The 20,366-nt window shown below is 42.4% G+C and overlaps 2 protein-coding genes and 1 pseudogene across 2 annotated transcripts in view; 2 read left to right on the top strand and 1 right to left on the bottom strand.

The window, feature by feature from the left end:
- Positions 1-10,051, top strand: part of ANKRD31 (ankyrin repeat domain 31) — a 150,344-nt gene extending 140,293 nt beyond the window's left edge. Inside the window, exons 24-25 of the mRNA XM_014549846.1 lie at positions 3,199-3,301; positions 9,670-10,051. Coding sequence (XP_014405332.1) covers positions 3,199-3,301; positions 9,670-9,815 — 249 coding nt within the window. The 3' untranslated portion in view covers positions 9,816-10,051. The remainder of the gene's footprint in view (positions 1-3,198; positions 3,302-9,669) is intronic.
- Positions 564-960, bottom strand: LOC102262426 (annotated as a pseudogene).
- Positions 10,052-20,076: 10,025 nt separating the features above from the next.
- The window catches only part of GCNT4 (glucosaminyl (N-acetyl) transferase 4, core 2), a 24,706-nt gene continuing 24,416 nt past the window's right edge, over positions 20,077-20,366 (top strand). The window contains exon 1 of the mRNA XM_005858041.2: positions 20,077-20,276. Within this exon, the coding sequence (XP_005858103.2) occupies positions 20,158-20,276 (119 nt within the window). The 5' untranslated portion in view covers positions 20,077-20,157. The remainder of the gene's footprint in view (positions 20,277-20,366) is intronic.

Here is a 20,366-nt window from a genome sequence, read left to right as displayed (position 1 = left end):
AAGTCAGGTGGGGAACGTTGGAGTCTGCAGTCACTGGAGCAAGCAAGCCTCATGTTCGCTTCCAGCTGCCTGGCTGCCGGCCGCCATTTTGGCTGACAGTTAATTTGCATAAGGATATGCTGATTAGCCAATGGGAAGGGTAGCGGTCGTACGCTAATTACCATGTTTCTCTTTTATTAGTGTAGATAGTACAGTAAATACACAAACCAGTAGCATAGTCATTTATTATCATTATTAAATAGTATGTACTGTACATAATTGTATGTGCTGTACTTTTACACTGCTGACAGGACAATAGATTTGTTTACACCAGCATCACTACAAACACATGAGCAGTGTGTTGCACTGTGACATTAGGATGAGGTGGCTTTAGCCAACTGGAGCACAGGTACTAATGTGAGATGGACAGATTCCAGAAGTGACCTAGTGCCTGCTCATTTAAAGATCTATTTATTACTATCCTTGTTCAACAAATCACTCTATCTTGTGGAAAATAGATTTTAAACTCAGTGGATTTGTTGTTGCTGTTAACAACTGATAGTCAATTTATTTAAACAGTTGATTTAAGCATCTGCAATGGTGACTGCAGCCTCCAACTCCTGGCTCAGTATGATGGAAGGAATCTGTTAACAATCTCAGGAGAGCTGTGCAGGTCAATGAAGTCACTGTAGATCCTTGTCTGAAACTGATCCCAAGTTTTAGAACCCTCCCCACTGGGGGTTTTTTGTAGTGATTCTCTGGGTTTTGGTAGGCATCTGAACTGGTCCTTTCACTTTGAGATTCTTTTTTTTTTGCACCTCTGGTCAAGTCAGCATACAGCTTCTCCAACCGTTTTACACTGTGGCTGGCTAGAGTAATTATAATTCGGTGAATTGCCATCTCTGGTTCCATGGTTCCACGGGTGTCTTTCTGGTACCTTTAAAAGCCATGGCTGTGGCTCAGCTTCCTGACCGACTTGTTTCTCGGTGAGTCAGGAGCAGGAGCGATTGGTCAGACAGTTGGAGGGACACTTAGCATATTAGCCTTTTATATATATAGATTACCTAGCACCAATGATAAAAATGTACTTTAAATCTGAGATATAGGTGAAAACTTACTGAGCCTCCACATTGATGAGTGGTGTATTGTATATTGTCAGGGCATAATATGAACAAAATCCATTGTTTCTAATTTTGGTTGTTTGGAGAACTGACAGATGGCATTTGGTGCCTTGCCCTTCTCCAATGCAAGTGAGGAGGGGTTAGCACACTGAATAGCCAGGTCTGTTTCATTTCCATTACCAGGCTTCTTTTGGTCATGGGACTGAGCCCAAAGGGTGTCTAACCCTGCCAGATTCCCTAGGTCCTCCTCACTCTGTTCAGTAACAAGCATTTATTGAAGATGTGGTAGACAGTATGCCAAATGATTTTCATATGTTATCTCTTGTAATCCTCACAACAATTTAATAAGCCAAAGGTGCTTATTTTATAAATGTACAGACTTAGAATTTAAGAATCTTGCTTAAGATCTAGGACTTCAGAGTCCCCTCCTCCCCCCAGTTTTGCCAGGAACAATGTGAAGTAGAGTATGACACAGACTCTGTCTTCAAGGAGCTTATAGTTTAATGCAGACAGATACATTAACCCATAATTTCATTTAAATGTGACAGGTGCCTTGACAGAAATATGAGCACAGAAGGTATGGGAGTCTAGAGGAGGGTCATTACTTGAGTTAAAGGTTTAGGAAGGCATCTTGGAGGAAGTGGTGTTCAAGTTAAGACGATGTAAGTTTAGCTACAGTGAACCTAGCTTCTGGGGTATATTATCAGACTGCCCTAGAACTAAGAGTGGAAGACCCAAAGACAGTCAGGCCCAGAATATTTCTGGTAGGTGTTTGCCAGTTTGCCCCAGCTCAGCCCATTCATTGTAGATATTTCTAAGCTCTAACCTTTCAGAGTGATAAACAATAGCTGAGTTCACAAACAAACAAACTTGGATGTATAGACCCAAATGTTGTTAATCTAATCAGTTAAGTATCTGATTTCTTGAAAAGTACCATTACTTTTGTGGCTAAACTTTATTAATGCAACATAATTTTTAAAAAAGTTTTAAAGTATCAAGTGCCAAATAAATGGTTGTTAAATAAGTGAATGAATAAGAGAAATAATCATATACAACAGGGGTCAACAAATATTTTCTGTGAAGGACCAGATAATAAATGTTTTATCCTTCATGAGCATATAGTTTCTGTTGCAACTACTTGATCCTGTTGTAGCACAAAAGCAACCATGGATGTTAAGTGAACAAATGGGTGTCACTGTGCTCTAATAAAACTTTATTTACATAAATAAGGTGGCAGCTTGAATTTGGTTGTGGGCTGCAGTTTACCGATTCATAATATATAACAGTCAATACTTTACCAAAGTTACAACTTGCTCCTTATAAAATGTACTAGGGGCCCAGTGCATGAATTCATGTACGTTGAAAGGAACTGTGGGCCGTGAGGTGCCGCAGGCACAGGGGCAGGTCTCGGCCCATCCTCCACGCCCCTGCCCGGCCCCTCCTGCCATGGCCCCTTGTCCCCTGTCTGCCGGCAGCCCCGCTCCTGATGCCACTGCTCCCATGTGCTGACGGTGCCGGCCCTGCTCACACCCGCCGATGGCGTGGAGTGATTGGGGCCAGTGCCAGCAGCGGGTGCAAATGGGGCCAGGGCCGTCAGTGGGTTCGAGCAGAGGCTGCTGCCCCGACCACCCCTCAGGAGCAGGGGGAGGTGGAGAAGCCCTCAGGGGCGATCAGGGCCATCAGCCGTCGCTTGCACCCACTGATGGCACCAAGTGATTGGGACCGGCACCAGCAGTGGGTGCAAGTGGCAGCTCTGGTGCCAGCTGCAGGTGTGAGCAGGGCCAGCACCGGCAGTAGGTGTGAGTGCCGGGCGGGACCATGGCACATGGGAGCAAACAATTTTCAGTAACCACCAGAGGCTTGCCCCAATGACAGCAGCCGGCACCCCACCTTGGTCTAGCTCCCCTGCTCACCTGCTCCACCATCCTGCCACGGGTAATGCCTGCCATGTTCTGCCATGTGTGCCCCCTGGTGGTCAACACACATTATAGTGACCGGTTGTTCAGTTGTTTTGGTTCCAGTTGTTCCACCGTTCGGTCTATTTGCATATTAGCCTTTTATTATAAAGTTTTTAAATTCTGTGCTTAATTATATACAGGTAACATATCTGGGGAAGGAGCTTTTAAAGTGTGTTTCTGAAGAAGTACCCATACCTCCAGAACCAAACTTGGTACCTCAGCAACATCAACCTTGTCTTCCAGGTATGTGCAGACCCACACCCATTTCTTAGTTATGGGAACAACACACACAAACCTACTGGGAAAGCATTCCTCTTTTTTATTTTTGTCGTCTTTTTCTTTCGGGTGAAATTCACATAACATTCAAATGACCATTTTTAAATGAACAAGTCATACACAATGCATTTAGTACATACACAATGTTGTACAGTCACCACCTCTGTGTAGTTCCAACACTTTCATCACCCCAAAAAGAAACCCCATACCATGCAGCAGTACTCCCCATTCTCCAGTCCCCCATCCCTGGGGTCTACCGGTCTGCTTTCTATCTATGTGGATTTGCCTATTCTGAATGTATCATAGAGAGAGTAGAAGGGGTAGGGGGAGGAGAGAGAGAGAGAAAGAGAGGGAGAGGAGAGAGAGAGAGAAACATCAACGTGAGAGACATATCAATTGGTTGCCTCCTGCACACACCTGGATTGGGGTGGGGATAGAACCAGCAACCCAGGCACATGCCCCTGACAGGGGCGGGCCGACACTCTAGCTACTGAGCCATGCTATATCTTTTTGTGGAACAGCCACACTGTTTTCTACAGCAGCGGAACCATTTTACATTCCCAACTGCAATGTACAAGGCTCCCAATTTCTCCATACCCTCACCAACACTTGCTGTTTTCTGTTTGTTTATAGCACTTCATTTTTAACCACAGATGATTCTAGGATAATTAAGGAAATGATACCCTCTGCTCACAATTTCTTTCTCTTTACTTTGGGTAGATTTTTTTTAATGTCATTATTTGGTTAGTTTTTCATATTTTCTAAAAATATACTAAAATAAATCTTTGCTTATTAGTGTAAACAAATACGATTTATCTGATGAAATAAACCTTAGCCTGAGAAAACTGAAAAGAATGTAGTCTTCACCAATTAGCTGCAGATTTTGAAATGATCTTAAAGTGGCAGCACACATTTTTGGAAAACTTAACTAATGTTAAGTTACCCTTCTCTGCTGTAGTATTCCCTCTTTTTTCTCCCTGTCCTTGCCCCAGACTAGTCGGGGACAATGTAGACCAGTGATGGCGAACCTATGACACGCGTGTCAGAGGTGACACGCGAACTCATTTTTTTGGTTGATTTTTCTTTGTTAAATGGCATTTAAATATATAAAAAAATATCAAAAAATATAAATCTTTGTTTTACTATGGTTGCAAATATAAAAAAATTTCTATATGTGACACGGCACCAGAGTTAAGTTAGGGTTTTTCAAAATGCTGACACGCCGAGCTCAAAAGGTTCGCCATCACTGATGTAGACTGAGAAGAGGTACAAATCAGAAGATAATAATACTGAGATAACCAGTCATGAACCAAACAGGGATTATTATCACCACGCCCCTAACCAGGGCACTCTAGGGATTTTCCCTTCCTTACAACAAACCCCAATAAATCAAAGTACTTTCCTCTCCTAACTTGATACCTAATCCACCCTAACTTCTGAGGGTCCTCCTTTGTCTCCTTTGTCTCCAAAACTGGCTTCAGAATAGGATGCATTTCCCCTTATTTTCTAAAGACAGCTTCAAAAGTGCTTTTTATCATTTGGGAGAAACAGATTTGGTAAAACAGCAATTGTGGTGAAATTAAAAGCCTTAAGAAATGAAAAGGAGTTTGTGTAGTAATTTATGGTATTTGATTCCTGACCCTGACTGCAGATCTATCTAGTTCAGGTTCCTGGCGTAGGGTCCAGGAACCTGAATTTTAAAAAGTGATTCTTATGCAGTCAGCCTGACCTATTACTCTAAACCTATTACTTTGAATGACTAGTAGTATCTGACTTCTTATGCAGATAATTGGAAAACTTGATACATTCAGTCCTTTATTTTGATTTAAAAGTACACCCGCTCTAGTGCTCACAGGCACTTCTCTCTCTCTCTCTCTCTCTCTCTCTCTCTCTCTCTCTCACACACACACACACACACACACACACACTCTTGAAGGAAAGCCAAGTAAACTCTTTCTTCTTGTAGATTCTAACCTCAAAGCAGAACTGTAGGTCTTCTTTATACACAAAGGTTATCTGCTCTTCAGATTTTCTAGTGATATGTGATAGGTACATGCCAACAGGAGCCAGGCCAAGAGGCGTGAGAGTTTAAGAAATTTTATTATATTCTCTCACAGCGGGCTGAGACTATTTTGTCAGTGTCAGTGTTACAGAATTTACCAGGCGACCGAAAAATACACTGGGAGTACTGGGAGATCCAGGATAAACCCATTTATTTTCAGATGTACTAGTACAGTGACTCGGGGGGTCAATTCTCCAAATCCCAAGTGAGTGAATATGGAGGAAGCTTTTCCCTTTATACCCTTTGGAAGCTTTTCCCTTATACCCTTCGGTTTGTTTGTTTTCTATCTGTTTCCTAACTACCAGGCTGTTGTGGTGGGCTTCCACAGCCCCTCCTCAGTCAGTTAGATGGGCAAGTTTGACTGTATCTAAATGCCTGGTCTGGGTGGTGTCAGTGACCTCCCCTGGAGCTAAGCTGTTACATTCTTTGTTTATGGCCCCTTTGTAAATTGTGAGTAATTAGGAAAACAGGTCTTGCTAGACCAGATTGTTAAGAAAGGGACAGTGACTTAATGTAGGCTATCAAGAATGTACATTAGGTTACTGGCACAGATTCAGATTGCTAGCCCTCCCAAAATGTCTTATATTCCCCATCATCAGCACCGAGGGAGTGTTTATGTTCTCTTATATATGGAATAGGTCAGGGTTGCACCAGCCAGCTGGGTAGCTGCCTGAACAACAGGATGTCCTTGGAAGATAGCACAACTCAGGCAAAGGGGAGCGCCTGAATCAGCTGGGGAGTGTATCTTATCTTCTGCAGGTGCAGGGCGTTTGCTTCAAGCTATGGGAAAAAATTTATAACAATATATTTCAGAAAACATGTCCAAACAGGATAGGCCATGGGTAGTGCATCCTAACAATAGGCATGCATTTCCACCCCCAGCCGTGCATCTCCTTCCTCAGAGGGACCACAATTCCCTGCTAAGTGAGCATGAAATAAAAAAATGGTTTCTCAACTGCTGTTTCTGTTGCTGGCAATGTAAACAGTTTCTTGTTACTAAATTCTGAACTATCTTTCCTTTAGATAATTTTTAAAATATTAATGCTAATTTGAGAACGGTGGAAGTGCCAGAACCCACTTCTTACTACCTTGATCTGGGACTAGGAATCTACAGGCAGGTCCCTGCTGACATTCTGTAGGCTGCTGTTAGAGTTTTGTTTGAACCTTCTTGATTTAGGATTCTTTTGTACTTATTTTTGTGGTACCTTACAAAAATCCAAAGACATGGCAAGTTAGAAAAGTGCTAACTCTTTCATGGGGGCTTAACATCATTTGTTCATTTGAAAATAGAACATGCTTTTTCAGGAAAAAATAGACTCTTTTTGCAATGATAACCATGAACATCTACTTCTAGCTTTGTGACAAAGAATTTTTCCATCAGGGGCACTTAAAAACATAAAATGGTCCTTGACTTACTGATAATCTGTTGTAAATAAGTGACTTTAAAGAGTTTTCATCATTTCGGTGCTGTTATTGTGCTTCGTTTCTCTGTAAAAGTATAAGTAATAGAGCACAGACATCCACAGGTGCTTCTGTTTTATGTGGTTAAGAACTTCTTAAACCGTAAACATCTGAGGAAGATGGGTGTTTGATAACAGCAGAGTGTTTATTTCAGCTCCTATTTACAACTCTTAATTCTTTTTCATTATTTTCATCATGTTTTTCATACTGGTTTTATGTTTGTTTTAATTAATTAATTTTTTAAACTTATCTTTATTGTTGGAAGTATTACAGATGTCCCCCTCTTTTCCCCATTGAACCCCTCCACCCTGCACCTGCCCCCACCCCCAGGCCTTTACCACCCTATTGTCTGTGTCCATGAGTTATGCATATACATTTTTCGGTTAATCTCTTCCTACCCATGCCCCCCACCCCCCACCGCCCTTCCCTCTGAGATTGGGCAATATGTTCTATGTCTCCATGTTTCTAGATCTATTTTGTTCATCAGTTTATTTTGTTCTTTAGATTCCACATATGAGTGAGATCATATGATACTTGTCTTTTTCTGACTGGCTTATTTTGCTTAGCATAATACTCTCCACGTCCCTCCATGCTGTCTCAAAGGGCAAGAGATCCTTCTTCTTTACTGCTGCATAGTATTCCATGGTATAAATGTACCATAGCTTTTTTATCCACTCACCCACTGATGGGCACTTGAGCTGTTTCCAGATTTTAGCTATTGTAAATTGTGCTGCTATGAATAGAGGGAGTAGAATGGTTTCTTAGCTCTGCAGTTTTTGTTGGAGATGAGGGACAAGAAAAAGAACCAAATGTCCACATCAGTGGCTATTTTCCTAGTTGTTGGGCTGCTGAATATGCGACTGTTTAGAAATTTTGTTTGCAGATCTCAGAGGCATTTTGCCTAGGGAATCTACCTCAAGTGAAAATGAACGTGGGAAGAACTTCTGCACTTCAGTGTGGTAGATTGGTTGTCTTCACAGCTCCCGATGGAAAAATCCTTTGTCGAAAATCTGCAAGTAGATGATCATGGTTATCATTGCAAAGAAGATGATAATTACTTGACCAATGAAGGGATTTAATTACTACTTCTCAGGATTCTCATTTCTCATTCACAAGAATTCTTTCAGTGATAGAGCTTCCTTCAGGCTCTAGAGGCAGGCGAATCTGGTCCTTAAGCAGAACTAGGAATCCAAGCACTGCTCCACTTAATCCTCCCCAAAGTGAGGACTGGAAGAAATAAACAGCAGGTGTTATCAGGCTGCTTCAGTCTATACGTGTGTGCATGTTCTGGTATCACAGTGTTTCACCTGTCAGTTCCTATTTCTGCAGATCACAACAGCTTAGGTTTTCTAGGATCTTTCCATGGAATGGTGACAATTACTAATGTACCCCAAATAAATCATCTCCTATTAAAAAGTATTCAATTTAAACATTTTATATGCAATATTTGAATTATGCTGCTTTATTTCTTTTTTCAACTTCCTACCCTTACTGTGACTGTCAGGGCCAGAATGGAAGCAAAACTTCAGTGTTTGGGATTTCTGTGTGAACACCATGGTGATGACTTCTTGTTACAGATAAGGTGAAGGTCATCAGGTGCTCCTGGCCCTCTCACACTAGTCCCTTTATTTAGGTCTGTGGCTTTTGGGGAAAGGCCACTCTGGAAAGACAGGTTTTTTTGTGCAAAAGACCTATTCTTCATCTGATGAAGCTAAGCTAACCTTAAGGAATTTAATTTAAGTAATATTTAAAGCTGTGGGGTTTTTTGAAAGAAGAATTCCCCTCACCCCCAACCTTTGTGGGATGCCTTGTTTCAGAAAGTCTACAAAACAAGGCTGCTATAAGGGAATTATTATGTTTTAGATATGGACCATGTGTAAAAAAAGTTAAAATTCTTTGTGTTGTGACAGTTTAAAACCCAAATTAAATTCACTTAACCCTCTTCCTCTGAAAAAAGGAATTTTATGGACTCATGTATATGAAAGTCCAGGAAGAGGTCTTCAGCTTAAGCCAGGGTTCAAACAGCATGACTAGAACCAGTTTCTCTGCTTTCCGTTTCTCAGCTCCATCCTAACAGTCTCTCCTCTCATTATCCCAGAGCTACATGCTTCCAGATTCAAGTTCAGAGGGGAAGAATATGGAACTCTTTCCCAGAAAAACCAACAAAGATCTCTTGCATCTCACTTCACTCTGAATGGGTCATGTTTTCATCCTTAAGTCAATGCCTATTCACTGGTTGGCTTAGATCTAAATAAATTCCACTAGAAGCACATGGTCAGGTGAAGGGAAAGGGATGATTCTTCAGAAGCAAATTAGAGTGGGGTCAGCATTAGATGGATTAATGGCTACTGGGCATCACAAGAGCCCAATGCCCACACAGGTGTGTAATTATGAAAACACTTGGGCATTGCTTAGAATTACAAACAGAGCTCTTGGACTATATGGTCTGTCTAACTGAAATTGCCTGGCAAAGGTCACACCCATATTGGTGCTGTCTGTGGACTAATTCAATTTGCTGAGTTATATAGAGCTCATATAGCCCTCTGAGAAAGGACTTTCTGAGACTGTCAGTGAGGATGAAGAAGCCAGTTTTAGGATGAATGACTCTTAGACTGCAAACAGGCTTCTTTCCTCAAGATCAGCCAACGCTGATTTACAGCTTATCTTGGGTATAGAAAATGGGGTGAAGAGTGATGTGGTCAGAAAGCCTATTATGTGTGCTCATAGACTTGACGAGGGTCTAGGATTTGCAATAAATTTAAATCTTATTTTTAAAAGGCAGATTTTAATTTGTTGACACTTATTTAAACAGGAACTTCCAGCGAGTCAATGCAAAGCATCCCACATTATCTACAAATAAATGAAATACTATTAATCAGCGATCGAGAATATCTCCCATGCCATATAATGGATCAGCATTGGAAGTTCTATGTGGAGTGTGAAGAGCTAACATTCTAAAGCCTTGTTTTCTTAATAATGTATTAGGTATTCATATTATTAACTAACGTTCATATTTCATCTTTGTGGTCTGGTGGGCCTATTTTAATACACACTTAAGATGTGTGTTTACTGTTGTAAGAAAAAACATAACTTCAACTACTGAAGTAAGATTAATACATTTTTACCGTTCAAATAAAGGCATTTTGAAAAATCTTTATTGTTCAAAGTATTACATAGGTCCCCCTCATCCCCCATTAACCTCTTCTAGCCCGCTCCTGTCCCCCCTCCCCCCCAAGCCCTCACCATCCCATTGTCTGTGCCCATAGGTTATGCATATATGCGTACAAGTTTACTGGTTGATCTCTTCCCATCTACCCTCCCCTGCCTTCCCTCTGAGGTTCAACAGTCTGTTCATGCTTCTATGTCTCCGGGTCTATTTTTGTTCATCAATTCAAATAAAGGCATTTTTGAAGTAAACCATATTGACTCTCTGGCTTTCTTTTTACCAACATAACTTTAAAACGAATCTTTTGATCAACACCTCTACCTTTGTATAAATAACAGTTATTCCTTAAGGGAAGTAAGGATACAAGCAAGAGTGGTCATTGGTAAAAAAAAAAAAAAGGCCTGGCTAAAGTGAATCTACTTCAAATAAGAAGTCAAGTCCCAATACCTTTCCCCATTTACTTTGAAATTTATCTCAAAATAAAAATTTGAAATTATTAAAGAGATTAACTCTAAGTTTTGTAAAATTTAGCGTAGATAGAATTGTAACTGTGCTGAGTCTGAGAACAAAAACATGAATCAAGTGTTGATTTGGGGCTGATTATTTTAACTAGAATGTAATTCATCTTTGACTTTTGCTACATTTTCATGAAGGTTTTTTTAAATAGATATATTCAAGAGCATTATAAGTTTTCTCAAGGGTCTGTCTAATCCTTTGATAACCATATTCTTCTTCATTTATTCATCATCATCCCAGACTCCCAAATAAACTTCTTAATTGCAATTAAAATTACTCTAGCAGTGCTAGAATTTTGAGGGGAGGTGGAGAGGAGATATGATGGTGGTGTTTTTATATTTCTTGTTTTAAGTGTATAGAATTTTAAATATCATTAACAGTTACCTGTGAGGAGAAAAGTTATGGGGCTGGGGATCTAAGGGGAAAGAAAGAGTTTTTAACTACATGGACCTTTTGGCAAATTTTGAATGGGTTCTATGTGTGTGTTCTTTTTATTCAGATACAAATTTTAAGTTTCTGAAAAGAAAGTACCTGGAAGATTTACCTATTAATAAAAGTATAAAGACATAGATCATTTTATTTTTCTTCGAGAGTCCATTGAAAATGTTCAGGATAGAATAACCCTTCAAGTTATAATGTTTGAGAACTGAAAAGAGTTTCATTATTCTATATAATAAAAAGCTAATATGCAAATCGATCGAACGGCAGAATGACTGGTCGCTATGACGTGCACTAACCACCAGGTCAACACAGGAGCTGCCCCCTGGTGGTCAGTGAACTCCCACAGGGGGAGCGCCACTCAGCCAGAAGCTGGGCTCACGGCTGGCAAGCGCAGTGGTGGTGGCAAGAGCCTTTCCCACCTCCAAGGCAGCACTAAGGACCCCTCGGGGGATGTCTGACTGCCTGCGGAGAGCAGGCCTAAGCCGGCAGGTGGACATCCCCTGAGAGGTCCTGGACTGCGAGAGGGCACAGGCCGGGCTGAGGGACCTCCCCCCGCCCCCGACCCCTAGTGCATAAGTGTTGTGCACCAGGCCTCTAGTTCCATCATAATTTTCTTAGATTATTCTATTATTCTAATTCTTGAATAATCTACATGATGTGGTCTATTTGGCTTTTATTACTTAAGGATATATTTAAAACATGGGTCCTTTGGGAATATATGTACTAACATGGAACTTGTACATATAAGTAAATGAAAGATGCAAATTGTTAGGAAATGTTTAAAACAAATACTGGTTTTAAATGAATAAAAATTATATGCCTTTGAATGCATGTATAAAAATAACCATATAAATCTATGGTGTAATATACTAATTAGACTGGACGTCCGACCGGACGACCTTCCAGACCACCTTCTGGACAAAGCCGGGGCTGTGAGGGAAGCCCAGGTCCCGGGTGCCAGAGGGAAGTCAGTGCCAGCAGCCGGGGGAAGGAAGGCCTACTCTTGCATGAATTTCATGCATTGGGGACTCTAGTATACATATACTTATATTATGTATGGTATATGTACTTTATAAGCTATGAAATGTGAATTTGTATGTATAAGTGTGTAGGGGGGTAGAGTATGCTGAGTAAAAGGTCTGGAATGCTGCAAATAAAACTATGCAATGATGGTCCCTAAGGATATTTTTGTAATTTTATTTTTCAATTACAGTTGACATTCAATATTATATTAGTTTTAGGTGTACAACATAGTGATTAGACATTTATATAACTTACAAAGTGATCACCCCATAAGTCTGGTACACCCTGGCACCATACATAATTATTACAATATTATTGACTGTATTCCCTGTGCTGTATTTTACATCCCCACGACTATTTTATAATTGCCAATTTGTGCTTCTTAATCCCTGGTGAAAGCATACTTTTGCAGTTTACTTTCAACTTAAAAAACAAACACCACATTTCTTTTGTAATTTAAAAATGTATTTTTAAGAACAACTTTAAAAGCAGGTATTTTATTTAGTGATTATAATTTACATAAGTCATACATTCTAAATTTATACTACAAGAAATCTTGCAATTCTAAGTTTTCATTTTAGTGATCAAATTCTTACACTTAATTCTCTAAGCCCCTTTTAAAATTTTATATACCAACTGGAAACTGACATAACTGAGGCACACTGAGTATTGCCCAAACTAAACAGCAAAAAGGTCTACTCCCATTAGGGTTCAGGTACAAGAGCTACCTGAACCCAGATCATGCAGGAGAGAAGATGGGCAATTTGGGGATTTGCTAGATGTTTTGCCTATTCTGGGTCCTAAATGAAACCCTCAAGCTTCTGACCCTAAGCCTTATAAGGGACTTCCGGGAATATCTAAAAATCCAGTCTTCTGCCTGATACTTGCATCCTTCCCATAAAACTCACTTCTTGAACACCTCGAGATACTCCTTACTCAACAAGGAAGCCTATTCCTTACTATCACTTCGTAAGGTAGTCCTTGGTCTTAGAAAGCTGGAACCCAATGTCACAATCTTGTTATAAAAATTATAAAATAAAACTTCCTTTTAAGGCTTGAATTACAATGATACAGGCTTCCACTGGCCTGATGGCTGATGTCCAAGCATACGTCTTATCCTTTTCTCAGTTTCTTTCATTCAGTCCCTCCCACTTCCCCTCCTGGTTTCAGTCCTTTATCAGTGCATGTTTAGACAATGTGCATCAGCAATCCTAACCCACCCCCATTTTTCCTAATGAAAACCTGTGGCACACTGTGCCACATTCTTCTTCTTAAAGATCTATTTTACTCCCCTACTGCTTCAAGAGGAAAATCTAGGTCCAACATTCAAGGCCTCCTATTCTGTGATCCTATATAACCTTCCAGCTTCATGTCCCAATCATCTTTAAGTTTGACTCGTAAATTTTTTTCATCCCTGTTATGGGATGAATTGTGTCCCCTCAAAAGTCATATGTTGAGCCCAGCCTGTGTGGTTCAGTGGTTGAGCATTGACCTATGAAACAGGAGGTCACGGTTAGATTCCTGGTCAGGGCACATACCTAGGTTACAGGCTCAATCCCCATTAGGGGGCGTGCAGGAGGCAGCCGGTCAATGATTCTCTCTTATCACTGATGTTTCTATCTCTCCCTCTCCCTTCCTCTCTAAAATCAAATATATATATATGTGTGTGTGTGTGTGTGTGTGTGTGTGTGTGTGTGTGTGTGTGTGTATTTTTAAATTCAGATATTGAAGTTCTAATCCCCAGCACCTCAAAATGTGGCTGTATTTGGAAATAGGGCCTTTAAAGGGGTGATTAAGTTAGAATAAGGCTGCGCCTAATTCAATTTGACTGTTGTCCTTATATGAAGAAACTTAGTCACACAAAAGGACCTCAGGGATGCACCTGCAAGGCTAGAAGACTCTGTGAGGACACAGTGAAAAGGTAGCCATCTGCAAACCAGGGAGAGAGGCCTTAGAATGAAATCAGCTCTGCTGTGACTCCTTGATCTTGGACTTCTACCCTCCGGAACTGTGAGAATAACTTTGTTGTTTAAGCCCCCCAACCCTAGCAAACTAATACAATCTCCAAGTATCCCTTACATTTGTTTATACTACCTAGAATGTTCCTTCTCCTCCTGCTCATAGATGTTTTCCTTATTCTTTGAGCCTTCTCTTCATGTATGAACTCTTGTGTTGCTTTCTCAGACCACCCAAATCCAAGCACTTAATATCTACTGCTTGGTAGTTATTAGTTTTCTCTTCATGGCATATCTCCCCCAAGTAGCTGGAAAACTTGTCATGATCACGTTTAGGGTTATACACTCTGTGTTTCCTATAAAATATCTCACACATACTAGAGAAATATCAATCAGTTAGGGTGTTTTCAAGTACAATAACAAAACCCTACTCAAAATGACTTAAGCAATAAGGTAAATACATTATTTTACACAAGTCCAGAGATAGGAACTTCAGGATTGGTTAATTCTTCCACTCAACAATGTGATTACGTTTCTGTCTTTCTTCCAGCTCCCTTCCCAGTGCCAAGATGGCTCTGCTGTTACAGGCAGGTGTACATGCAGGAATTGCATCATTACAAGAAGAAAGGAAACATTTTCTTTCAATGCACATCCTTTGGGAATAAACCTTTCCTGAATATCACCACCACCCGAGAAAATTGGCCAGTGTCTCAGAATTGTACCATCTGCGTGCTCCTTAATCAGTCACTAACCAGGGAAGCGGCTTTACCTTGATTGGCTGAGAGAAGTAAGTACATCCCCATGTGCAAGAGAGTAGTCAGCTGTACAGACTCCAGGCTGCCAGAACACAAAACAAAACAAAACAAAACAAAACAACATGTGTGTGAGGGGGAAGGGTTGGGGTGAGAACTAATATTTATTGAACACTTAATATATACTAGTCATTGGTATAGGCACTTTCAAGGTTTTAACTCATTTAATTCTCACCACACCCTATGAAGTAAGAAATAGTATTCCTATTTTATAGATGAGGAAATGGAGATACAGGATGAAGTAACTTGGCCCAAAGTCACACAGCTTCCAAGTGGCGGAGCTAGGACTTAAACCTGGTAATCTGGCTTCAGGCTCACACTGTTATGCATCATATATTTCTCTCAACCAATGTATCTGCCTGAAAATATATGTTAAATGTTGAAAACGGTGTCAACATCATTCTGAGTGATGATGACTCTATTGGCTCCTTCCACCTACACATTCTGAGGGAGTCAGTGTTTGCTCATTTTGGTGAATGACAGGCACTCAGGGAAGATGGCGATGCTCATTGGTGGGTAATGGAATGTAGACGTCTTACTGGACAAGTTTCAGGATGAACACATTGGTGTTTGCTCGTGGGCTCCCTTTTTCAATCTAGGGAGTTCCAGGTATAAAGAATGAGTAAAGCTTATTCATTTGAGATATTGCCTAAACTCAATTTTCCTGGAGACTATCCTGTTTGTTTTTTGTTTGTTTGTTTGTTATTCCTCACCTGAGGATTTTTTTCCATTGACTTTTAAGGGAGTCGAAGAGAGAGGGAAAGACAGAGAAACATCTATGTGAGAGAAACATTGATTGGTTGCCTCCTGCTTGAGCCCCGACCAGGGCCTGGGCCTGGGCCAGGGAGGAGTCTGCAACTAAGGTACGTGCCCTTTGACCAGAATTGAACCCGGGATCCTTTGGCCTGCAGGCTGACGCTCTATCCACTGAGCCAAACCAGCTTGGGCAATCCTGTTGTTTTTAAGTTAATGCATGTGCCTGTATGACCTGGGTTTCAAGTCTCTTTGGGTTTTCAGTACTCAGCACATGACCTCCACATTTGTTTCTCTGGACTCCCTTTCCTTCTATTTTCCTCATCTCATTGTTGTTGAAGTCGATTTTACAGGAAACCAGGAAAATATCTTTCTTAAATACATAAAGGCCAAGAAATGTGGTAAGTTTCTGCTTAAGCTCGATCATCATCTTCTCACATCCCCTTTTCCTTTCCCACCTAAATAAGAGCAACAGAACTTGAGGCCATGTCAGATCAACTCAGCCTGTCAGCACAGGCTGCATGGTTGACCTCTAAATTCCTTGGGCAAATTTTAAGTTCACATTTCTTCATTTTGGCTACTTTGACAGGGGCTTTAAAATAGAAACAATGGGTGCAGACATTTGAGGCTGTAATGTGAATAGTGGTACTTGTAAAGGTAAAGGCAGTTGACATTTCTGTACACAAGACACCTGGATGAGATATGAAGTTGGGTCCTGTCCCTTCAAAGCTGGAGGCAAGGAAGTGGTAAGGCGAGTTTCCTAGCTGGGGGGTGAGCCTCACCAATCACCCAACACCTGCATCTCAGCACAGCCTCTTTGTTCTGTTCATTACAGCCTACACATTATCTGTCATGAGGAGATTAAACAGAACAAAACAAAAACTGTTTCTTTGTGTTAAAATGGCCCCAAAAGATATGCTGGTGATGGAAATGAAGAGGTTTAAGAAAATGTTGGTTCTTAGTGCTCCGACCCCAAAAGAGAGATATTTAGGATGTATTAAGGGGCAGGCAGTTAAATTTGGAAGAGCCCAGCTCTGTGCCACAAATGACTTTATGTGCAGTAATGCATGCCTGGGAGGCCCTAGCTCCCTGGGATTGTGGCCCTCCTTTTCTTTTAGAGGCCAAGTGGGATGACTTGAGCCCTTTAGTCAACATATAGGGCAAAAGCCACTAACCTCCCCCACTTTAGGTACCCTGGTTTCTCTACATAGAATAGGTTTATGCTCTATTCTTTCTCCCAAGAATAGACTTATGCTCTCCCATTGTAGCTGCTTTTCTCTGAGAAAAATCCATCAGCCTGCTGGTCAGCTTGGTCCCTGGTCATTGCTCTCAGCTCTCAGCTCTCAGCAGAGCCACTGTGTGGTCACCACCTCCCACATGCCCTGCCTCATGCTGATCCCACCCTACCTGGGCCTTTCCCGAAGCACCATGCACCCCAGCTGTTGTGGAGCAGGAGCAGGCTTCCCCGAAGGCTTGGTGGTAAAGGGGAAGGAGTTACAGCGGCCTGAACGCGGCCTCTCCCGCAGGGAATCAGTCCTTGATGATGTTCCCTTCAGACCCGGCCTTGGTTGAGGTATATAGGACAGTGGATATGAATGCAGGCTCTAGGCCCACATCCTGGCTCCCCCATTCACTAGTTATTTAACCTTGTTACCCTCCTTAGGTCTCATTCCATGTCTAAACGTGTACCTTCCTCTTAAGATATTTGTGAGGATTTAATAAGATAATCCGTGTAAAGTGAGCAGCCCACTGGCTGGCACATAGTGGTTACTCAATAAATCATATATGTTGTTATTATGAGAAGTTGCTCAGTCTCCCCTAGTTCTCTCTAAACCACTGATTAACAACCCTGCTGCATCACTCACACATACATCCCTGTACCCATTACAGTAGAATCTTTCAGAGTAAGTTTGGGCATCAGTAATTGCTTAAGTTCCCCAGGCAATTCTAATGTGCAGCCAGGCTGAAAACCACTTCTATAGATTCTTTCCACATCTTCCCCCTTCTCTCTCCTGGGCCACCCATCACCTTTCTCCAGGCCTGCCATAGGAAGTCAAAATTCTCCTATGTTTCCCCCTATTTTATTATAAGCATAGCATTTGGCTCTCTGTGACTCACCCCTGCCCATCTAGGCTTTGCCCAGGGGGCTTCAGCTTTCTCATTATTAAAATATTCGTGAAGTGTTTTCTGCTCTAGCCATGAAGTATAAGAGATTACATTCAGTTGCTTTAAATAACACTTTTTTTCACAATAGAGAAAGTGACTATAGTTCTCCCCAAATTGAGTTATTGTATATAACTCAATAACTGCACATGTCCCTTTCAGACTAGGGGATCAAGGATCCCAGCCACATGAGAAGCTGGAAGCCACTGGAGCACAGCCTAGCAGCACTCAGAGTACTCCAAAGCAGTGCTGTGGGTCTCAGTGGGCTTACAGCCTTGGCTCACATTAGAATTCCCTGAGGAGCTTTCAAACCTGGCCCATGAATTGTCTTTTGTCCCAGTCAGTTGGCTCTTAGCATCCCCTATCTTGTTGGTTAGTTATGTTCTGGGTGCAGGGACTACCTCTGTAGCTACAGTGTCTTTCTTTGAGGGCAGGGACTGTGACTTATATCTCTTTGCATCCTCAACTCAAGCAACACATTTTCATTAACAGTGAATGACTTTTGGCCATTGTACTGGGTTGAATAAGGTCCCTCCAAAATTCATGTATATGCATATGTAATCAAGTTAAGTGAGGCCGTACTGGATTAGAGTGGCCATAAATCCAATGTCTTGTATTCTTTATAGAAGAGAGAAGTTTGGACACAGGAGACACAGGAAAAGAAGGGCAAGCAATGGTGGAGGCAGAGATGGGAATGACGCAGCTGCAAGAAGGAACACCAAAGACAGGCAGCAACCACAAGCTCAGAGGCAGAGGAGTCTTCCCTGCAGAAGGATCATAGCCCTGCCCACACCTTGGTTTCGGCTTCTGGCCTCCACAACCATGAAAGATACATTTCTGCTGTTGTAAGTCACCCAGTTTGGGGTGTTTGCTACAGCAGCCCTGGGAGACTCCCCTGGGAATGCTGAGCATGCTGTGGTACTTAGCAGAGGCCTTCTGGGACCACCATCCAGCCTCGGGCAACTGCTTTCTGAAGACCCAGGCGCTGATCGGAGCGCGGTTTCAAGGGAAGGAAGGGGCTAAGTGAAGGCAGTGGGTGGACAGGACAGGGAGAGCGCTGGGTATGGTCTGAGTGTAGAATAATCTAACACAAAGTTTACAGAATTCATGTTAACGGTGTTTTTAGAGTCCCATCATAGAAACAGTTCTCTTTAGGACAAAAAGGTTGGTCTGGGAGTTGGAGATAGTAGAGCAAGTGAGTTAAATGGATAACCACTTTATGATATGATATATTAAAATAATAACATGGACCTGTTTGGGAGTGTGTGTGCGGATTTCATGGCGGCCTTCCTGAGGTAACTGGAGGCCCCTGTGAGCTGGGCTGCTGGTGGCTGGTGAACCATTTGGATTCCAGTCCTGGAGGCCTCAATTTCCTCAGTTGTTAACAGCATGGACACCAGGATAGACCTCCTGCTTCTGGGTTCTGGCCTGCCACTTACTGGCAAATTATTTCACCTCACTTGCCTCCCTCTTCTCATCTGTAAAATCAGAATAGAAATGGCACCTCCCTCCTAACGCTGTAAGGATCGAAAGAGTTAATCTGCATAAGTTGCTTAGAATTAGCACCTTTGATGGATAATAGAAGCCTCGTGGTTTTTGTCATTACCATTACCATCACCATCACCATCACCATCACCATCACCATCACCATCACCATCACCATCACCGTAGCCATCATCATCCTGATGTGCAAATGAGGGAGACCAGAGGGGTGAATTGGTGACTTTTACTGACTTGTCCAGAGAGGGGAGTTCCCACTGGGAAAAAAGATGAGTGCAAAACTAGCCATTTGCTTGAAAACAAGCCTGTTAAATGGATATTACTTGCTCCCCCTGAGAACAGGGAACTTTTTAAAGGGCAGGGTATTCTCAGAGTCTCTATTACTGTGGACAGACTCTAGATCCTGGGAGTAAAGACGATGGGATCCCTTTCGGGACTCCTAGCCGATTTACCAGGTCCTTTCCAGCCCCCCACCATCCAGCCAGGCACACAGCAGGCCCTCAGTCACCTTAGACCTCGAGGAAGGAGTAAAGAAACCAGTTGGGAATGGCTCTCCGGGTGCGCTCCCTGCCCCACCAGGCAGACCACAGACCCTAGGAGCTCTGGCCCGCGAAGTGGGGGAGCTCCGCCGGGGCGCCTGCGAGTGCAGGAATGAATTCCGAGCACAGCGCAGAGCAGAGCGCCCGTTTAATAAAGTCAGCCTATGCACAGGAACCCGCCACACGGGCCCAGTGGTGGGTATTGCCCAATTGGCTAAGTAGGCGTGTGCTTGGATTCATTTAACATGAATCCAAGTTTTGGGGTGAGCAGGATTGGTACCAGATACCGCGCCCGCGCGGCCCGCCACCCTCACCCCGCTTGCGGGTCAAGAGGAAGCCGCGGTGTCTATTTGGCAGGTAGGCACTGATTGAAAAAACAACTTTGTAGTCTATTTATTGAGCATAAGCTCCCCCTTCCCACGCTGCTCCTCGATGACACTTCTCCGGGCTGCGTGGGACAGTTATCTTACCAATGGAAGCGGGCGAGTCCCGCAAAGCCGAGCCTCGCGGAGCCCAGCCTTCGGGGGCGGGGGAAGCAAGAAGACGCAGATGTGAGTTTGCGTTATGACCGCTCTGAGCAACTCTTTCAGGCCGCGGGTTTCTGGTCTGTTTAACGCGGGGAGGGAGCCGAACCTGGAGGA

Source organism: Myotis brandtii, unplaced genomic scaffold (assembly GCF_000412655.1).
Source record: "Myotis brandtii unplaced genomic scaffold, ASM41265v1 scaffold115, whole genome shotgun sequence".
In the NCBI taxonomy this organism is placed as follows: Eukaryota; Metazoa; Chordata; class Mammalia; order Chiroptera; family Vespertilionidae; genus Myotis; species Myotis brandtii.
Note: the sequence above shows the minus strand (reverse complement) of the source record. Positions and strands in the feature narration are given on the sequence as shown.